The sequence below is a fragment of the Prinia subflava genome, chromosome Z, assembly GCF_021018805.1.
Source record: "Prinia subflava isolate CZ2003 ecotype Zambia chromosome Z, Cam_Psub_1.2, whole genome shotgun sequence".
Lineage (NCBI taxonomy): Eukaryota > Metazoa > Chordata > Aves > Passeriformes > Cisticolidae > Prinia > Prinia subflava.
The window spans coordinates 29,495,576-29,517,703 of NC_086283.1; the positions used below are offsets into that span (position 1 = coordinate 29,495,576).

Sequence of the window (22,128 nt, forward strand, 5' to 3'; positions counted from 1 at the left end):
GAGCACCAAGAATCATTCTCTGAAGTAAATTCACAAGCCATTTGCTTGCCCTGTATGTACTGCAGATCCAGCTCAGATTTATGCAGACATTGCTGCTGCTGACTACACAGCAAGAGTTTTACTCACATGCAGGAAGGCAGACCTCACGAATGTTTATCTTTAGAATACACACACTAGCAAAATGACAGTAAACTCATCTATTTTCATGATTATTTGACTGAATATATCACTTGAGGATATGTGACATACTGGAAATTTAAAAAACCTCCCAACATTTTTTCAGCTTTTCACTTTTCCATGTTAAAAGAATTTTTTAGCTGATGAAGATAATTTACCTAGTGGTCTTCAAAAAGAGCAAGAAGTTTTCGTGAGCACCCAATTGTAAAATGCAGCATTTTCTATTCATGGCTTTAGAGAAGAAAGGTTTTATTTCAAAGTCTGTTTCACACAATACAAAAAAGTATATATATCAGTAGCTCTACATTTTATCTATATGCATACAAACCAAATCAATACTTGATCTTAGACAGGGATTAAATGGCAACCAGTCTTAGAAATCTTCTAGCTAATACCTGTACTTTCCAAATTTAAAGAAAATGGAATTCCTTATTCCAGGTATGTAACAGAGATATCCAGGGAACTGCAAAACATACAGTGTCCTTTTTCCCTTCCATCAGCAACACACCAACCCTCAGGACAAGGTGCTACAGAGGCACTGCCAGGTCATCTTAAATGGTGATGCCTCACCCTTAGCTTCCTAAAAGTATCTTTCACTGAAAGAAGATGTCTAATCTGTAACAACAGTGTTATTTTTAGGTTGACATGTTTCAGGAAAATTCTGTCCAATGGATTCACCTTGGTGAATTTAATTTCCACCAAATTTTGCAATTCATAATAGGATTTTGGAAGAACTGAAAGCCTCTTTTGGGAAAAAGGAGACTGTTTTGGGAAGACAGTCTCCAATTACATGGTCAACAGAATAAGCTAAACTTTAAGGAGGAACTGGTTTTACTTTTCTTCTGTGTTCTTGTTGTCATCCTCAACAAACAACACCTTGATTTTCTTCACCTGAACTAATGAATTAATCGGAACTGTTACATATTTTTAATCACATCTGATAATTCATCACTGTGAATTTTTACTTTGATTCTCTTGCTCTGCCCAGAGGTCCCTTGAACCAAACAAAATAAAGGCCAGTTGGCAAAAATGCAAAAGAAATGGACACACACACTATAGTATTTTTCCAATTACAAGCTAGTTCACTAAAAACACAAATACACAGCGTAAAAATGGAGACAGAAGTTAATGAAGGTGGTGGGGGGGAGGGGATACATGTGTCACATTATTAGCAATGCAAAAGACCAGCTTAAGCATGTGTTTCCCTACGTCAACTATAAAAAAGAAAAGGTGCCTTTTTAGCAAATATGCACAGAGTTTGCTTAGTTACTTCGAAGAAAAAGAAGTCAGAAGACCTTACTATCTTTATCCTATATTACAGTCATTATTACTACAATTTTATAAAATGTAAACCCTTCCTTGCAGTTAAGATTTACAGAAGTCATCACCTTTGTCCACTCCTTACATAATCAGTCCATGGTGACAAAAATAAACTGATTCAATTTACATGTTTTTTGAAGTAATAACTGATATGTTGTGGATTATTAGTTTCTGTGTGGCAGAAATAGTGGTCAGAACCGCAACGTATGAAGCTGAACTGTAGCAAAATACTTGTTGAAGACTGGTGCTGGGTCTGCAGTACTAAGAGGTCTTGAAGCATCATGTAAATATTGATGTATGCAATTATTTTATCTCCAGAACCATTCAGGCCAAGTACATCCACCACCTGCAATGGACAGCAAAGCCTGATGATGGACTTCCCAAACAACTGCAACATTGTGCTTCCTTATCCCCATCAGATCATGTTTCTTGACTAATATGTCAAGTATGTCTTGACTAAAGATAAGAATGGAAGCTGAAATTTGGCCAAGGCAGTTTTCCTTCTACTAGTGAGTAACTGGTGAATCAGATCACCTGTACAAAGTGGTATTTGGTAAATTGCACTGTCCTGGGAGTATTACTGCTCTGGAACATGACAGACATGAAGCCTATATTTGAAGTTGCTAAGATGTGATGTTGTCAAGAATAATCTGCAAACTACTATTTTCTAAGCCAGTATATTACAGTATAAATGTGCTGCATACCTTTTTCTATAAAATTTACTGCCATGAAAAAGAAAAAAAAAAAGAATAATCAGGATCCCCAGAGTGTGGCATTTGTCCATCTGTCACTTGTGTATGCATTACAGACCTCGTGCTGAAATTCTGCTTTTAGGGTACAGCAGTTACCTGCCAGACAGATCAGGAGCCAAGAGAGATGGTAAACTAGAGAGGAAGGAGTACAACCATGCCACTCTGCCCCTTGAGAGTCCCAGGGTTGTAGGCATCAGCTTCTTGTGGGGTCATTTGCTGCTGACCCCTTTTGTGGAAGGTGTGGGGCTCCCTCGGACAGGAAGCAGGTCATAGTGGCATGGAATGTGGCTGTTTTTTGGGAGGTCGTAGGGATCCTGGCCGAAGCGTCCGCTGCTGCTGCCAAACGCGCCCTGGACAACGCTCACCGTGGGCTCTGTGAGGATAGAGAGCATACACTCAACTTTAAGGAAAACATTGATACTTCGTTTCAGTTTCTGCTTTGCTAGGAAGATTCCTCATCATACAGAGTCCTGAAATGTAGCTGTAGAAACACAGCTTGGTGTTTTTGCTTCACACTTGCAGCAGGGCCCTGACATGAGCGTCTTTGCTGATGCTCAGAAACAAGACAGTATCTCTTCTTTATGTCTTTCATTTTAGCAAAACAAAAAGAAAGCCCCCAAAAAACAACAACCTGAATTTGAGGGTTTTGATCAAGACTTGATAACAGTCCTTAACAGCAGAATAGGTATGTTGATGGATTTCAGTGATCTCTAATTGCAAGGAGAAAAGGAGAATATATCCTGTGACACAGGACACAACTTCTTACAGCTCAGAGATTATCAGGACAGCTACTACTCCACAGGACCCCCAAGTTTTCTGTAACTAAAGAAATATGGTAACAAGGTAGGGCCCATATTAGTGGAATACTACATCTGTTTGATATGGAGGATATTTATGGATATAAAAATACAGGATTTTAGAAGCAGCTTTTGATGTTCTTGGAGAAGAAACAGCTTGTACTGAGAACACATAGAGGATTAACTATTAAGCTTGGTTGTTAAGTAGTTACTAAGTAGAAGTCATATAGGTAAGATGTATAATGTTGAAACTCAGCAAAGAGGGCCCCAGGTATTTGTCAAAAATTGATGAAGCAGAACTTTGTGGCTTGAATCCAGCAAAACCAAGCTCCTAATCTTTGGCAAGAGCAAAGTGACTGAAAAATAGCCAAACTTCCACTGTGCCTGCCCAGAAGCAAAGATCAATCTGAAGAAGATGTCGGCCTTCCTTCCAAGACCCCAACTCAGGATCATCAGGAGGCGTGACAGCTAATTTGAATATGAGGCAAGAGAAGGCAGGGAATGGGCGGGTGGGGAGGTGTGGGTTTATGGGATCCATGTGTATTCAAGCCTGGACCTTGTCTTGACCAGGTGTGCACAGTTTGGAGAAGACATCCCCCTGTGTCCCAGCTGGAAATAAAACACACCTGCTTTACAAATATTTCTAATTGTAAAGTCCTTATTCAGTGCTTCATGTGGGTGAAGATGCCATTTTATTCCGACCAAGAGAAGGAAAGAGAACTTCAGCTCTCCCATACATGCAGCAACTCCAGCTGCATTCAGTTTAACCTAGAGCTGAACTACATTGCAATCAAATGCTAAGCTTATCTTATGCTGTTGTTTAAAGGAAGGCTTTCACACCAGGGAAATTCAGAGGTACCTGTACGTTACAGAACAGAGTTGAAGATACTTCAAACCCTGTTTGTGTGAATTACACTAAAGGAGGAATAACACTGTTTTTACAGCTTTTGAGCAGCATCTAAACATGCAATTTTGTTTTTCCAGTGATTTTCACATATTTTGATTAAACTGAATCAAAGAATAAAAAGCCTTGTGCTCTTTGTTCCTAACCCTCAGTATCCAGAGGTAGATTTTGTACCTACCAACTTCATACACGTTCTTCTTGGCTGTGGCAGAGCTGGCGATCTCAGCGTAAGGGGAGTCGCGACGTGCTGGGGACTTCATTTCCACATAGCCACATTCTGAACTCTTTGGCACCAGAGCCGGTGGGTCTTTGATAGTAGCATAGGGGTTCTCAGAGCTGCTCAGTGAGCAATTGCTTAAATTGTATTCTGAGTTCTTCACCAGATCTACAAAAAGGAAAACACTTACTGTCTCAAGCATGCTGTGTGCCATGGATATTGCTACCAAAAAAAAGGGTTTTCTTTAATGCTGAGTTCTAAAAAGTCACTCAGAAGTGAATATGTAAATGGAAACCAGTCATAACACTTCAAAATTATTTACAACAATCAATGAAAGCATCTCAACTGCTATGCTCTGTAATGGACTTGATCTTGCCACCAGCAAATTACTTGTGCAAAATCTGTGCACCTTCAATTCTGGTAAAAAATAATACTCAGCATTATATTTAGATAAGCAGTAAAATCAGTTTTTAACAAGCTCCAGAACACTTTCTGCCCCTCCAGGTGTTGAACTCAGGACACTTAAAATAACTGATCTGAGACTGTTCCCAAGAGCAATGTCTGGGCAAATGGCAGTATGATTTATTTCTAGGGGTGGTTTGGATGGTGCAAAGTTTGAGTGTTTGAGTACACTAAAAAAATAACCAGTTTCTTCTAAGTTTTGGCAAGGCACATGCAGGAGAACTGGAAAGGAAATATCAGGAGGCCTGTAATGTCAGGATTTAACTGAAGGATGAATAATTGGTTCCAGAGATGTATTTGCTCCTGCTGCGAATTGATTTTGCGGCATTTTTGTTACTTCGTTCTCTGGTGGCTTTGTGATATATTGCATTATTTATCATGAGACTTCCTTAGCTAATTCCTGACTCCATATCCAACATGAGACTAACTTTGGACCTGTCAGTGGATGGGTGCTCATGATTTTGTGACTCATTTGAACTGGGCTTTCTGTAATCATAGAATTGTAGAATTGTTTTGGTTATAAAACACTTTTCAGATCATTGAGTCCAATCATTTATGTAACACTGCTAAATCAATGACTTAGCTACGTTCCTAAGTGCCAAATCTTCACATTTTTTAAACATCCCTGGGGATGGTGACTCCACCACTTCCCTGGCAGCCTGTGCCAATGCTTGAATTTCAGGAAGGAAATTTTTCTGATATGCAATGTCTCAGTGTCTGTCTTGTTGTGAGGGGCCCAGAGCAGCCCCCAGGATCCAAGGTGGTCCCTCAGCAGTGCCAGCACAGGGACGGTCACTGCCCTGCTCCTGCTGCCACACCACGGCAGGGACAGCCCAGGGGCCATGGGCCTTCTTGGCCACCTGGGCACCCCTGGGCTCATGTCTAGCTGCTGTCACCAGCACCCCCTGGGCCTTTTACAGCCCCTCTGCCCCAGCCTGGAGCTGCAGCGGGTTGTTGTCACCCAAGGGCAAGAAAAACCAAGTGTAATAAATCACTTGATCAGTTTAACTGTGCGTTGTTATACACAAGGGGACAAATCACCTGCTTTCTGTCTGTGTTTAACTCACCATTCATATGGACTTTGCTACACCTTTTCCATTGCCTGGGTATCTGGGCACCCTTGGCATGCCCTAATCAGGTACCACAAACAGTGACACACATCAGGGTTGAAAAATGTAAAGTCTTGGGAGAAAATTGGATCATTCAGAAGATCAAAATATCAGATCAGTAGCCTGAATTCTGGAAGCTTTTCATTCCTGTCTGTGTCTCTGTATTTTGATATCCTTTCCAAGGGCCTGCAGTGGATGGGGTGAAAATTTGTGGTTACGCAGATTATGCCAGCTGCAGTTGGAATTGTCTCTCTTTTAAAGCCTTTCAGCAGAGGCAGCATGTGTTCTGCAGTCTAGAATTGAGCTGTGTTGTGACTCAAGCATGACAGAAAGCCTTTGATCTATGTGACACTATCAATATATCAATAGGGGACTTAAAATGGCTTGATTTGTGGTTTCATTTTTTGATTAAAAAAAAATCCAATGACCTCCCTTCAAAAAAGATAAAAGATGCACACCAGCAAGCAAACCAATCACATACTGATTCAGTGTCTAGGAAAAATTTAGTCCAGAATTATTTTTATATTCTCTTCACCTAGAAACCAAAGGTAATTTAGAAGAGTAAAAGGCATGTCTATGTAGTTTCATCTAAATACATCAGAAAACAACCTCACCTTTCAGGGACTTCCCCACATATCCCCTATCAAGTCCAAAAGCACCTGAGGAGAAAATGATACAAAAACCCAGAGTAGTTTTAAAACTAAAGAAAACAAAAGTGATTAGACAAAAGCTTCCAAATATTTAAGAATTGCTTTGGGACTCATTTCTGTCCTAGCTGAATAATTCTCTCATAAGGACTGTGGAACTGCCGAGGATGGGGGTACAGAAGCCCTTGTACTATTTGCTTGTACATTTTCCAACAGGAACAGGGAAGGTGGGTCATAAGGGACCATTAAATTATCGAGTTTGACCTCACAGAACGCAAGTTACTAACTCTTGAATAATCCTAATAAGTGCTGTTGGCTAAAGCATTTTTTTGTTTGTTTGGATAAACCCTATCTACCAGAAAGGCATTGCACCTTGACCTGAAAATCTCAGGGTGTGCAGAATTCACTCCAGTTCTCAATGCTCTGCTTCTAAATTTAATCACTCCCCAATCAGGGTCACCCTCTTCAGCCCCAGTGGCCTGAACACCTTGCACCTGAATCTACAATCTGCAATTAACTGTTACTCACAGATTTCTCTTAATAAATGTAAACAGCAGTGAATGACAGCTGTCTTCAGAGACTTGGTACTTTCCTGGTTACTGATTTATTCAAATAGCTTTGATTGATACTGTGGAGAGCTAATTTTTTAATTTGGCTGTATTGTGGTACCATGCTAGAAGCTTTATAAAAGCCTAAAATGATTTTATCTATGCACTAGCTAAACAAAATTAGTAGTTTTTAAGAGGGAAGTGATACTATTGAAGGAGACCTAAACATAATTTATTTTATTCCTACCCTATCTTTATTTGTTAGATCTCATGTCAGCTGTCCTGTTGTTTTCAAAAGTTTGATGCTTAGGTCACCAGCCTTGAGTTACCCAAGTAATCCTATTTGATTTTCTAGCAAACAGACACAATATCAGCATTTATCCAGTCCTCTGGAACCTTACTATTGCTCAAGATTGCCTGCCTTAGGCTAACCACAGCAAGTATCTCTGAGGAGCACTTAGTGCAAGTTCAAATGCTCTAAGACAATAAAAAGCTGAATATTGAGCATTAGGACTGAAATCCTTTCTTAAAAAAAACAACCAACCAACCAACCGCCAAACCAAACACAACAGATCTGATCCTGAATTGTGGTTTGACCGAGGTTGGGGAAGAGCAGGGAGAAAACCAGTGCTGCATACTGTTGTTCTGAATCTCAGAGTCTGATACATGTAAGTACCAGAAATGAAGGTAACTAAATTTTCTGAATTATACTGTCACTGAATGTCCTTTTTAAGGCTTTCACCGGTCAGTGCAGTTCAGCCTTTTTGGAATGCATGAGAGTGGAAAAGGATGAAAAGACAGCATATAGCAGGATACAGCAACCCTCACTTCCTTGGGATTTCCTCTTAAAGACAATGCTCTGTCTTTTAGCTAACAGGAGGCTTAGCTGGGAAGATCTACTGTTTACACCTGAAGTGGCTCTGGTAATGAAAAATTACTTTTTAAATCACTGGTTGCATTTTGTGGTGATTTAAAAAAGAAAAAGAATATATGCAACCCTTCATTTATTTAATAAGAGTTTGTATTTTGTCCAAGCAGACCCATATTGTAAAAACCCCACTGTTTTATGAAACTAATCAATAAGTCAATCTTTTAATACAAATGAGATATTTTACACATCATGCACTGGGCACTGGGCTGAAAAAACTGTTCCACCATTCCTCACAAGGGGTCACTTTTTGTCTCTTCCTGCCTTAAGAGATGCATTGCACATACAATGAATAACATTTATATTCTCCTCTGTTTGTTTTTGTTGGTTTTTTTTTGTGTTTGTTTTTTTTTTTTTTACCAAGCTCATTGAGGTAGCCACCATGTTTCCAGTCTGCTGGCAGTGTTCCTGTGTAGTCCATGACAGCACTTCGTTTTCCAGGCTCTGTATTTTTTAGGTTCACAAACAGCTGACTGGTTTTTGCCTATTTCAAGGAAAGAGAGGTAATATAACTGAAATTGCAGGGAAGATGCTGAATTTCCAGGTGGTAATCAGGAAGAGCAAAACTCAGCCAAATAGGAGAGATTAGGGAACAATGTAAAATAAACTAAGGACTGTCACAGAAGTTTCCATGTTTTTCTGCTTTACCTTTGCCAAGGTCAGTCTCTCCATGTTGGCGACATGAGGTGGGCTGGAGCACTGAGTCAGAGTGTGGTAACTGGGGTTAGAGAAATAGTGGCTGTTGACATTCCCACCACTGGGATGAGGAATGGTTTCTGAAAAGGAAGAAAGGAAAATGAACAACTGAAAATAACACAGAATTTCTTTTTTAAGATACATTTTTGAGAGTGCTGCACTGATTTCCAAATCTAACCTAGAGTTTCTTAAAAAAACCCTGAACAAACACAGAACTTTTTATTCATTCAAACACAAACCAAACAAACACAAAACCTGTTATTCGTTCACAGAAATTAGAGCTACAGACTAGGAAGTAACGAGTCATGTTCTCACTTCTAGCAAGGAGCATTCACAAGTGTAACCTGCTAACTTAACTCCTCTCTCTGCTGTGGTCCCTGCTCTGTTATTCCTGTCTAATCATCATTACAGTCACTTGTACTATTAAGTCTGCACCAACATTTTCTGCTGCTTCAAGAACACCAGGACCTTTGCTGATTTGCTTATTCTTAACTCTGACAAGTTCTCCTGCTGCCTTCTTCAGCTGCTGCTTTCCTTACCAGTGGTGTTCAGAAGGCACAATTGCCTAAAGTTTCATGTACTCACTGAATCCCAACTCACAGGCACTTTAATAGGTCAAAACTCCTTTTTGTTTCATTGCTCTTTCTTTTAATTAGTTTCAAACCTTTTGCTATCTGTTTCTCTCCACAACCTTGCCACAGATAGTGCAAATTACTGATTTTCTACATTCTTCCTCTATTCAAGCTGTTGGCATTTAATTTAAAGTCCCATGTAGAAACCAGATTTTGCCACACTCACACTGTATATAAAAGCAGGCACAGAAGATAGGAAGGTACATGTTTAATGCAAAAGAAAAAGTTTGAGGATGCAAAATGTTGCACAGTAAAGTGAGCTATATGGTCAGTTTTCTTTAAAATTAACACATTTTGCCAGTGTGTGCCACCTTCATGGTATCAAAAAGAAGAATTATGTGAATTCAAGCCCTTTTAGGGGCAGATCTGAGTGCAAAGCCAAGAGTTGGAAGGAAAAAAAAAAAAAGTGTTCTAAACATCACATACCTGAAATGGTGTAATCTGCATTGATGACCCTCATAGCAGGCGTGTAGGTCACGGTAGGCATGTGTGTCTCCTTGCCTTTCTGCTTCTGCCTGTAAATGATGAACAGCACCAGCAGGAAAAGCACAACCAGGACAAGAATGATGATGCCAGCTATGGCTCCTATCTGGTAGGAGTCAGCAGGGAGGGCAGTGCTGGTACGGCTCAGGCTGTTCAGGTTTCCCACTATAACTACACCAGCTGGAATAGAGGAAGAAATGAAAATCAGTGGCATAAATCCAGAGGGGTCATGTGTCAGGAGCAGGAGACAAAATTTCACTTCTAAATCTAACTGTATTAAATAATGCCAGAATAGAACTCTGTCAGAAACCAATCCTAAATTTATGGAAAAACACTCAGAATCTTCACAGAAAAGAAAAACACTTGGAATCTTCACAGAAAAGAGATGGTTTCATGGATTTGAGAAATTAAGAAGATTCTTTTTGGCAAAAGATTGGGCCAGGTAAAGCCCATGCTCCATCAGCACCTTTGAGCAGCACAGCCCTGTAATTTCATGCTCCAGTTAATTATCACTAAGGTATTTAATTTAAAGCCTCCAAAACTTACATGAATTAGCAGAATGGGATACTTAAATATGCCTATCAGATTTTTGTAATGAATGGCACAGAGATGGTGTTTAATAGGTGAATCCAGTTTCTGTGAAAGGATTACATTAAATTTGATTCCATCTGGGCTTTACCTTGATCACACCTGGCCCCCTTCCAGCCTGGGCTGCAGTAGCAGGTCCCCGTGATGTGGTCACAGGTGGAGTTGTTCAAGCAATCACAGATCTGGCGGCATCCGTACCCGTATGTGCCCTGGGGACACTCTGCACAGAACATAAGCAAGCAAAAACTCATTAAAGGCTTTGGAGTTACGGGTCTGCAACTCCACAGAGTCCAACCCCACACGTTCCTATCCGTGGGCAGCAGGTGGCAATGTGTCATCAGCATCAGATTGCTCCTAGAAATGCTCCTAAGTAAGGACCCCTCCGTGTGCAGGAGAGAGAGGAATTGTGATTAGATGTCTATTCATCCTTCAACTGCAATGCCACTAAGGCAGTGCAGTGAGAAATCCAGGGGAAAGGTGAGAATAAAGAGCCAGAAGACTCAGATCCCAGTGCCTGAAAAATCTCGTTATCATACAGGTGGAGCCAGACACACCAGGATGGTGTTCCGGTGTGCTGATGTAAAACAGCAAAAGGAAAGGGCCCTAGCAGTGAGTCTAAATGCAGCACACATTTACAGAGAAATAAAACTGCTGCCCACTGCATGCTGAGAAACTACTGACAGGAGAAAATGCTGTATTATGGATAAATAAGGTAATGGGGAAAGTTGTACTTAATTGTCTGAATTACCTGAATACAATACTTAATTATTGATTAAAGTATCTTCTATCTCACGTAAGTATCCTGGTAGAGAATTACCCTACACTGATAAAAATAATTTCTTTTATACTGCCACGTCTTGGTATTGTGGGGCCTGTCACATTTAGTAGTTCTAATGGTTTTAACAAGTGTAGTATTTCTTCACTTTTTCTGAAATTTTTCCAGAGTTCTGCAACTATATTTACTTATTTTTGTCTTTTTATCAGAATCTAACTCATTTTTCATGCATTCCTAATTTGGAATAATTTAAAAAATAAAGTAAAACAATGGGTGCTAGAGAATGGTCTTGCAGTCTTGACAAATCTCAACTCAAGTGAAAAACTTCATGTTTATGTACCTCTTCCTTCTCTTGATTACATTCAATAAAACAGGATTAGAAATACTGAGGTAAATGGGTGGGCAAAACCCATTATGTCATAGTATATTTTGCCATTTCAAAATTTGAATTAGAATGAATATCAAAATATACAGCTTAATGTTGTTAAATCATTATTATCATCTTGTAGGATAAAATACAAAATCCGTAACAGAGTTAGATTTGCCACATTATTTAAAGTGATGTTTTCACATCAAGAGACTATCTTAAAAAGTTATCTTTTCCTGACCAAAAGTGATATTTTGAGGAGAAGTACGGATGTCATCAGAATGCACAAATGTGGCAGCACAGCCCCATGAAGTCAGCAAAGGTTGGGCAAACACTCCTGTGCTCAGGAGCCTGACTATTCTTTTAATGTTGTACAACATTACACCACCAGTGATGTTAGTGGTGTTATCCCTGATCTCCCTGAGGAGAGAACCACACACATGAAAACAGAACACCACCTACAATGCTTTTACAACCCAACTGTGCTGTAAAACCACACTGTGAAGATTAATTTCATCCACTAGCATTGACGCGTTAGTTCTTAGCTCTAGTTTTCCAATTATTAGCTGTCACTGTGGTTTATACTAATGGATACATTTTGTTGCTTTCACAAGGATATTAACAACAATTCCTTGGATTCATTTAGTTGCTTTTACATGATGGAGTAATTGGGTATTCCTTTAGCATTATGCCCAAAGCGACTAAAACACAGTGCAAAGAGACAGGCACTACCATTGTGACAACTTAATTCTGTCGGGTTTTAAACTGTTTGGAAAAGCCTGTGGCCAGCTCTGTGCCCATCAGAACTGCCCTGGAGGCCAGAGTCTGTATCCCAAGGTCGAGAGAGGGGTGTGCTCACTGTGCTCGCAGTGCCGCCCCATGAAGCCTGTCCGGCACGTGCACTGCCCGCTGATGTGGTCGCAGTCAGCTCCGTTCTGGCACTGGCAGATCAAAGCACAGTCCTTCCCAAAAAACCCCAGGGGACACCCTGCAACATGAGCAGAGGGAGGGGGGAGAGGGGTGAAACAGCTGCTCTGGGAGTGGAAGACAAACATTCTGGTTGTGTGTTTTACTGACGGTTTGCTCCTGCAGCTCCAGAAACTCAAGAGTTTTGTCAGCACAAGGGAGCAAGACCTGCCTTGTCTGGAGTTATTTAAAACACACATGAGACAAAAATGAGGCTGGGAAATGATGCTGGCAGCAGAGGTTCTGAAAAGACAGCAGAGATAGCTCCTGGAAGAAATGGCCTTCAAAAGAGATCTGAGGGAGGATGAAGAGGGCACTTTGGGAGTCTGCCCATCAGTCAGTGAACCTCTGGACATATTTCCTTCATAGTTTATGTTGAAGCATCAAAAAAGCCAAAACAACAACATATTGTACCTGAGCTACTCACAAAGAAACCATTTCAGTATGAAGAAGACACACCACAGTAAAGGGATCATTATTCACCAGCAGGAAGCAAAAAACCCCTGATAGCTGACAGCTGACCCAGCATAGTGAATGTGTCCCAGAACTGCATCCATATGGTCCTGTAGTGTATCTGTTATTTCTTGCCACTATGACATTACTCATTTGAAACAGCAAAGTTCTGATTTTATGAAAAACATGTATTTGCACACTGAATGCAAAACACCTCCTGTTTTTCTTGAGGTCAAATACAGGGGTTGTAGCCAGGATCACAGTCAGTGAAGTGACCTGAACTGAAGGTAAACCAAACTCAAAGTGTAATATGAAAAAGATAAGAAGTCAACTTTGCCCATACCTATTTCAAACAAATGTTTATTTCTCAAACTTCCTATGAACTCTTAGCCAGCATGTAATGAATGCCACATACCTACACCCAGTCACTGCATAGCTATTCTACTTTAACAAAAAGCTCTTGGGGAAAAAGGATCAGAATTAATGTATTATTAAATGAAAAAAATTCCAAAAGAAATTCTTTTATTACAGTCCAGTGAAAGCATCTTTCAAGGTTCTAAATAAAACAGCATCTGTATCATTACTTGAATTCCAGGTTCAAGCTGTTCTGGAGGATAATTCTGTCACTGATGTTCAGACTAAGAATGAACACAAAATTCACTTACTCTGTGTGCAGTAAAGGCCAGTCCAGCCCGGGGTGCACTTGCACTCCCCATCGTAGGCACTGCAGAAAGCTCCATTGTGGCAGTTGCATGTGTGGATGCAGTTTGGTCCCCAGTGGGAAGGTGGGCAGGCTGCAACAACCAATAGCAATTAATTAACCTCAAATGACAAAGGTTCCTTGATGCACATGAATAGAGCTGCTTCCATTCACACATGAGTACTGCTTTGTTCGGTGTTTGCTGTTTTTCTCTCAAGTGCATGTTTTAGGCTGCTCTGTTCTGAGTAAACAGCCACAGATTTATTCATTAATTTCAGCTAAGGCATCATTTTACTCCAGGTAAAAAGTGCTGAAAAATATTAAATGTGTGAAAAATGCATCCTTAATACTCAGTAAATAGGACATTAGTAGCAGCTTTCTCAGAGAGAAAAGGTTTCCTTTCTTCACTTATGTTTTACTCTGCAAACAGTCAAGGTGATGCAGCTTTTATATCTTGAAAAGTGAAGGAAAACAGAGAAAGTTCGAACTCCTATATAGCCTAGAGCTTGAGAGCCAATACTGAGCCTGCTTCTTGTGCTTCCACTGTTAAATTTCATGTATTTGCCTAAATGTGGTGAAGATAATCAGTCTGCGCCTTAATCTGGTTATCTCAGTTGCTTCCATGGGTCCAATGATCAATATAGTATTTCTAAACATCAAGTAATTATCCACAGAATGGATATTATTTTGCTCACCATCATGTCGACTCATTATGAGACAGAATTTACTGGCTGCTTTGGAAATGTCATGATGGATGAATCTGATGCTATGTGCTGCTACCAGAACTGTGAAGTTCCAAAATACTAATTACTATTCAGAGAGAGCAAAAGATAATTTTCTTCATGGTAGAATATCACTAAGTGAAGAGAGTACTCTAAGAATAGACTCTTTCTGTTGAGTACGATTCTCATCTTGAGAGGTTTTTTTCCTTTAGTGAAGAAAGCAGTACTTTAAGTAGTACTTAGTATTTTAAAAATAAATAGTAAAATAAATAATGCTTTAGTACTTTAAAAATAATTTTATGGAAGTACAATGACAGTATTTCATAGGAGAGAAGAAAGGGGTCAGACACTGCAGCCTTGGTTTTACTCTTATGTAAATCTAAAAGGGTGGTAACTCCTTGTTGTTTTGTACTGATCTAGTTGCCTGAGACCAATAAAACTCTTCAATCCTTTAAATATTTGCATAATGATTCATGTATAAGTGGGCTGTACTTTTCCGAAGTATCATCTTTTTTCCCAGATTTCAGTTAGTTAAAAACAATATTATGATGAATTGAAAAAAAGTACTAAGTTTGGGGGGGTTTTTTGTTACTTTCACTTCAGTTGTGTCTTGTAATTATTTTTTATTATTGGTTTGTGTTTGAAATTAGTGGTCAGCTAAGAAGGAATGTAAATGGCATACAGGCAAAAGATCAGAAGTTTAAAAAAGATCGCTGGTTCTGAAAGAAATTAATGGAATCATTATTTTCCATGTGAACGAAAGGCCTTTATACAAAGCAAATAAACTTCCTCTGTTATGGTCTGTGAGCACAGCCTCAATAAACACTTCCATTCATATTGCTGGCACCATTTTCTTGATATTGATTCAGCAAGTAAGTCCCTCCTCCTCCTAAATACCCCTATTCTGCTACTCTCCCAACTACCTACTTATTTTACCGTAAAAACAGGGACCTTTATAGCCACTGGCTTCTACAGGAATGGGCCCAAGATTTATTTTGGTATTGGGCTGTGCATGCTAATCACTTCACAGAATTTAGCCAGTAAAGGGTTTTTTTGGGTTGTTTTCCCAAATGGACCAGATGTTACCGTGCACTTGTGCAGTGCCTGTTAACCTGGGCCAGTCAAACTGTAAATGATGTAAACCAATGAGCCATGTTATTAAAAAATTCACTTCCATGGAAACCCCAGCACATGTCTGACATTTCAGGGTATGGTGCAGCTTCTTTTATTCACACAAGCGGGTTGACTGAAATTTTGGCACGTGTGGATTTTAGCACCTTATGGAATTGGATGTGCCTCTTTTCAGACTTTTCCTTAAAACAATTCTTTCCTCTAATTAACAAATTGCATAGAGCTATCCAGGCCCTATATGGGGAGTGACTATTTAATAAAGTAACTTTACAAAAAATACTAAAATTAAGACCTTCCCTTTTCCTTTTTAAGTCAGTAATGAGAGTCCACTGAGTTCAGCACACCAAGAGAACACTTGAATGAGGCAGAATGACACTAAAAGTATCTATCTGTGAAAACACTTGCAAGATGATGAAAGAGGAAAATCCATCATAGAGTTATAAGCACTTAAAAAAAAGGCATAGTGAAAAATTTCTTAACAAAATGTTCAAATGCTTAGTGAGAACAAGGATGGTTGTGCAGCCAGAGCCCTAATCTGTGTCTGAGAAAATTTCACCTTTGTTCTTGACCTGGCCAGAGAAGTTTAGGATCTCTCCATTATTTACCATGAAGTCCTAATTTCTGATTTAAGATAGTGTTTCTTTAAAAAAAAAAAAAAGCAAGCTTTTAAACTAGCTGGGCCCTGATTATTTGTTCTAGAATTAAAGGGGGAAAAAAAGCCAGTACTTACGCTGAGAGCAGTCACTACCAATCCATCCAGGGTAGCATTGACAGGATCTATCAATAGGATTACAAGTCCCATTATTGGTGCAGGTGCATATTCCAGCGCAGTTCTTCCCAAATCTGCCACTGGGACATACTGAGAAGGCATTGTCAGAATTAGAACTCCTTAGTGATCAGAACAAGATTTTTTTCTTTCATTTCAGGAGCAAACAACCAATATTTGGATCGAGAGAGGTATTGGTTAGTATAAGGGTAAAGTGAGGTAGTACAAATTATAGTGAACACAATATCCATATTCACTACACAAATAATGCAACTGAGAGTACAGTGGGTTTCATACTGAAGGATGAAACAGCCTAAGATTCCCGATTTATAAATGAAACATTCCACAACTGAATGTATCTTTAGTTTCACAGCTTCCAAATGATGGAATGGAAATCATTCCAGCACTTGGCGAGTGAATCCCTTGGAGTCTGTGGGGCCAGCTGTACCTTCATTGCAGAGAGCTCCTGTGAATCCGGGCAGGCAGTCACACAGGCCAGTGATGTGGTGGCAGGGGCCACTGCTGTGCACGCACTGGGGGCAGGTCTGGCTGCAGCGGTGTCCGTAGAACCCCGGCGAGCAGACTGGAAACAGAGAGGACAAACTGTCACTGCTGCTGTCCTGCCATCAGCCAGCCGTCAGGACACCTGCTGCCAGCTTGGAACTGGCTCTGCTTTCCAACCCCGGTGGAGGTGGTTGTTATTTGTGCAGCTCAGTGATTTACACTCCCAAAACAAGATCTGCTCCCTCTCCTCACGGATTTGGTGTATTCTGGTTCATCACTTTGTTGACATTCCATTATATGTCAAGCCACCCTGAACTGGGATAATGTTTGGAGTGCATACATACTTTATTTGGCTAAACAAGGACATCTTTTGAAGCACATCTGAAGTAATAGAGGGAATAGTTTTATCTCTAGATGAGTGGGGTCATCTTAGACCTTGATTCCCGATATGTTTCCTACATTTGGAATTCAAATAGCAGTAACTTCACTGGATAAAAAGCACAGATGTTTTCCAATCAACCATTCTTTTACATGGTACAGAGTCACTCTAACTTTCAGAGAACCTGAGACCAGAAATACAGAGATGCCCAGCTAATTATGTTAAAAAGCATGAGTTTCTCAAAAAGAAAAAGAAAAAACGCGAGGAAAAAAAGGCTTATTTCTCCTTCTTTGTGGATCTAATTCCTTTTGGCATTTATTTCCTGATAAATTAGGATATTAGGTAAGAGATCAAGAGAAATACCTGAACAGCTGCAATTAGCACTGACAAAACTACCTTGGAATCTTTTCAATATTTCATTTTCATTCAAGATTCAGTCTTTTAATTACACACTTGATACAAGTTGTATGGCCAGGATCTCTCTAGAGAGATTAACTTCTCAAAGTGAAACGGTGCCAAAAGGTCTTCCTGTTTACTGAAAAGGCAGTTTCTGACCAGGATCCAAATTGTTCGTATGACCTTTCTCTTCCCAGCATGCAGACCATGCTGCAGAGGGGCACTGGATTGGGAGCCTCTTGTCCAGGTTATAGGCACAGTTCCAAAACACAAGGGAACATTTTTACGTGGCAGTGTTACACTTTGGATGCACTGATTGACTGCAGGGCCCTTAGAGATTAGATAGTGAGAATAATTACTGTTCACAGTCAGAAATGCTCGAGGAATACTAATGCCACACTGATGTGGGATTTAACAGTGCCATGTCACAGCCTTCAGCTCGAAATTTTGCCATTCCTGGACTGACAGAACTTCACCTTCCCCTGGTTCTCCTTCTCCCTGACAGTGACTGTTTCAGGTCATCTCCTACCTTTTAAGCCTCTTTTGGAAGAGCCAGCAGCACCTTTTCTTGTCCTTAACCCATGTGCTCCTGGATTCTGTTCCTAGGAGACCTACTCGAGAAACTGGGCTCCCCTCCAGTTCCAGACAACTCACATTCTCTTCCCTGAACACCTTTCGCTCACAGCTTCAGTGATTCAAACTGAAGACAGCTGGACTGCTGGCAAACTGTGACAAATCTTGGGAGGGCTTATTATTTACCTCCCTGATTCTGGCATGATTTTCTTAGTTCATCTGTATCTCTCTCCGTGGAATTTGTATTTTACCCAGACAAGCTTTTCAAAAGGAACTATGGGTATATTTGAAATCCTCTGTTTACCAGTCTGCCCTCAGTCAGTGGGGCCTGATGCCACTGACTATTCTTACAAAGCAAGTGTTAAACCCACAATTATTAACTAAGCTAATGATTCCTAGCAGACTCGACAGGAAGGCTTTTAGTTTCTGAAACTCAAGTATGTTTTATTTACCCGTATTACAAACTTAACACTCATCAATCACATTTGGAAATGCTTTAGACATTTCTTGGAAAGTCATGTTCATAAAGAGTGCCACAGGACAGACAGTGAATAAAAGGAAAGCTGTACCATAACAAGAAGAGAACTACTAGATGGAAAGATTTCTTCATTTCAGATAACCCATTTTTTTCTGAATGTTCATGTATTTTGACAAAAATGTCCCATCAAGGGCTGTTTCCTAGTCTTTCATACTACAATTAGCAAAGCATTATGATGTTGTATGGTATGTTTTCCAAGCAACTGAAGAAGAAACACAGATTTTTAAAACATTCATGTTGTCCTTACTTCTCTGGCAAGTGGTGCCTCTGTATCCAGGTGCACACTCACAGATCCCATCATCTGGAGAGCAGGATGCTCCATTTTTGCAGTAACAAGGCAAGGAACAATTTGGACCCCACTGTCCCTCAGCACACACACTGTCACAGTGAATACCTGCAAACACAAACAAAACATCTGTGAAGAGCTCTTGTGCATAGTTAGGTTAAGCCTTTGCTTCTCAGAGGGCTGAAGTTTAAAACACAGCTCACACAACCTGTTTATCAAGACATCACTAACATCAGCAAAGTGTAACAAAATAAATTTGCATCTCTCTTCCTGCCTTCCGTAGAACAGTGAATTTCCCTCATATTCCAGTTTTGATGAGAGGTACGTAAATGGCTTTTGCTTCCTCCATAATGGCTGTTTCAAAATAGCGTAAGATTTTAGATTTCAGATTTTATATTTGGGAAATGCATGACAGAAGATATTGCAGGAACTTTTCCTTCTGAGTATTCTTCATGCCTGACATAATTTGTGTACAATAATGGGGTGCAGGACATGGAATGATTTCTAATTAGTAATGAGCTGATTACTGCTCAGCCTTGTACCGAATGGAAAAATGTACACAAAGGGTTTCCAAACACACCATGTGAGCATTCCAAAATGCTTAGCTGCGACAGTGTTAAGGATGCTGGTCAGTCAGTGCTTAGTTTAACCTGCTTTGGTATAAAATTGGTGCATTGATTGTACAATGGCCACAACATGAACCTCTACACACAGACTGTAATACAAGCCACCCATTACCATCATCCGATCACTTTTTTTTTTTTTGCTGGGTTCTTTTGTTTGTTTGCTTGTCAATTTTGTTCACAATGCAGCAACATTAAATATAATTTTCCTGCTTTTTAAGAAGCACTGTGCATGTTAAATGCTAGTAGGCACTGCTGTGGAACTCAGACCGTATTGTGTCTGCAGCACTTTGCAATAACAATCAAGTTTCATTGTAATGCCTCTACTGAATGAACCCTCCACTACGGGAAAAGTGGACTGGATCCAACCACAAGCATGTCTTGCTTTGTACGTATTTCCAGCAAAACATGCCACAGGTTCAAAGGCTGCCAGAGTCCTAAAAAAAGCAAAACAGTTTTACATGTGACAAGGAAAAAAAAAATACTTGGAACACCAAAACCTACTGTGTGTAAAAATCCTGAAAAATAATTACATGGTTTTCTGGTAGATCAGACTAAGAGGTGACTTCTTTACACCCCCAGCATGTGCCTTGCAAAGCTGCTCATATCTAAAGACCAACTCTCTAATTAGAGGAAAGGTGGAACTCCAGACTCATGAACTATTTTTCTCTTCAGGACAATCAACAGACTGAAGAATCAAATATATGTTTCAACAGATTGTACCAACCTGTGCCAGCAAGACAGAAGAACACTTGATTTTAAAAATCTAGATACTGACAGATGGTACACAGGCCACCTCAAAGCCCTGACTGCACAATGATCATTAGTACTGACCTAAAACAAACCTTTTGTCAGAAAATGAAAGGATGCTTACATCACTTCTTTTTAACTCTCTGCCTGCCTAGAAAATATCATTCTCTTGTCTTCGTCTACATTTGAGAGGCAGTGCCAACTTGTTTCTCAGCAGTCTAATTCAGCCTTTTCATTAACTCATTTATGGAGAAAATTAAAGAGCGATGTTTGACTTTAAGAGATGCTGGTGCACAAGAGAAGTATGACATCACTGCATTTTAATTCCTTTTTTTTCCCAGAAACAAGATCACTTCTTTCCAGCTGCTGCTTTGCCTGGTGTTCCCAAAGTTGAGAATTTGGGTCTCTAAGTCTGTGAAACCACAGGCAGAGCACCTCTGAGGGTTATCTGCCACATCACACATAGCTGCACTCAGTGCACCCTTCTGCAGAAAAGACATTTTTCAAAGCCTCAATGGGTGTCAGCAGTGCTCAGTGTATAATGGTCACTATTAACAAGCCACTGGTTGCCAAGAGTTACCAAAGTGCATTATCTGAGATTATGTAGACCAGTGACATACAATAACACCAGGCTCAATTATACTGCCTTGATCTGTGCACAGAGGATGCTTTATGACAGCAGAGTGTCCAAGGGTGATGTGGGCACACTGGGATGAGGAAGACAATGGGTCCCATGCTGCACAGAGCCTAGGGCTTAAAACTGCCAGCAACTACCACTAAAAATGAAAAAAAGGGAAAAAAGGCTCCTTCAGTACATATCAGGGAAAAACATCCCTTAGGGAAACTGAAAAAACCTGCCTTTTATTTCCCACTTTCACCCCTCACAAGGAGGTGAACAATGGCATCACTCTACTTAGCAAATAAACAGTGTACATCAAATGTCATTGAGTAACAAGGATGACAACAAACTGCAAGACTGTTGAATATGATTCTGTTTCACTGTAAATTTATTATATTCACTCTTGATCATAAGGAAGATCAATTTCACTCCTCTGAGTGTAAAGAAGGAATGTAGCAAGGCAGAAATCATTTAGTTATTTACTCCCTCTCTACTTATTAAAACAGTTTTCAGTCTCACTCACTATTTATTTCCTTTGGTAAATTCACAAGGCACTCAAAAATAACAAGTTGAGTTTTGTATCTCATAGCTGTAAAAAACCAAATGTGTATTTTTGAGAAAGAACAGGTTAGAAATATTAAAGGGATCAAAAAAAGTAAAAAAGTAATTTCCAGTGTGATGCTTTTTATGAAATTGCAGCAAAGAAAGCTATGCTTTGATAGAAAAGCCAGAAATTATCCAGGAAAAAAGAAGTATTTTTACTAGAACTTGCAAAGTAAGATTAGACTCAGCTTTTACAACAGTGTTACCAACTGGTTTATGATTGCCACACTTTCATGCAAGTATTAATCTCTTACACAATAAAATTGTTTTTATTAAGTTTTCATGTTGGTTCTGATACTGATAAGGATATCTGCAAGAAATGTTTTTGCCAGAGCTATGGACAAAGAGCTCTTTGATGGCCTTCACAAGTTGCTAGGCAATAGCTGAATGGTCATGATAAACTTCAGCTAAGCTGCTCTGAAGAAATGCTCATGCATTTAATGCCCAGTGCTTTATGCTGGGGGCCTCACATCCAAATCAGCATTCCCCCAGCATTCATAATTGCATGAATGAAGTGAGGAATTCTTTAGGGATAGCACTCTTTCTGCCCATGCTAGCAGAGTATAGAGTATTTGCACACTCCCTATACTATATTTTTAAGCTGAGACTCCCCAGTCAGATCAACAAACAGCTAATTTGTTTTAGCACTTCAAGAGAGGAAAAAAACCCCCAATTATTTCTTACTATCTTCCCAGGCAAATTTACTATTGGAATAAG

At 39.8% G+C, this 22,128-nt stretch overlaps 1 protein-coding gene across 4 annotated transcripts in view; it reads right to left on the reverse strand.

Annotated features, from left to right (window-relative positions):
- Nucleotides 1–409: 409 nt before the first annotated feature.
- The window catches only part of MEGF10 (multiple EGF like domains 10), an 85,124-nt gene continuing 63,405 nt past the window's right edge, over nt 410–22,128 (reverse strand). For 2 of the 4 annotated variants that reach the window (XM_063421717.1, XM_063421714.1), the window contains exons 14-25: nt 18,778–18,924; nt 16,589–16,723; nt 16,105–16,233; nt 13,487–13,615; nt 12,262–12,390; nt 10,352–10,480; nt 9,616–9,852; nt 8,510–8,637; nt 8,222–8,345; nt 6,353–6,397; nt 4,129–4,335; nt 410–2,622 (exon numbers count right to left, since the gene is read on the reverse strand). In XM_063421717.1, coding sequence (XP_063277787.1) covers nt 2,459–2,622; nt 4,129–4,335; nt 6,353–6,397; nt 8,222–8,345; nt 8,510–8,637; nt 9,616–9,852; nt 10,352–10,480; nt 12,262–12,390; nt 13,487–13,615; nt 16,105–16,233; nt 16,589–16,723; nt 18,778–18,924 — 1,703 coding nt within the window. In that variant the 3' untranslated portion in view covers nt 410–2,458. The remainder of the gene's footprint in view (nt 2,623–4,128; nt 4,336–6,352; nt 6,398–8,221; nt 8,346–8,509; nt 8,638–9,615; nt 9,853–10,351; nt 10,481–12,261; nt 12,391–13,486; nt 13,616–16,104; nt 16,234–16,588; nt 16,724–18,777; nt 18,925–22,128) is intronic. The other 2 variants (XM_063421718.1, XM_063421716.1) reach the window with 1 other exon arrangement.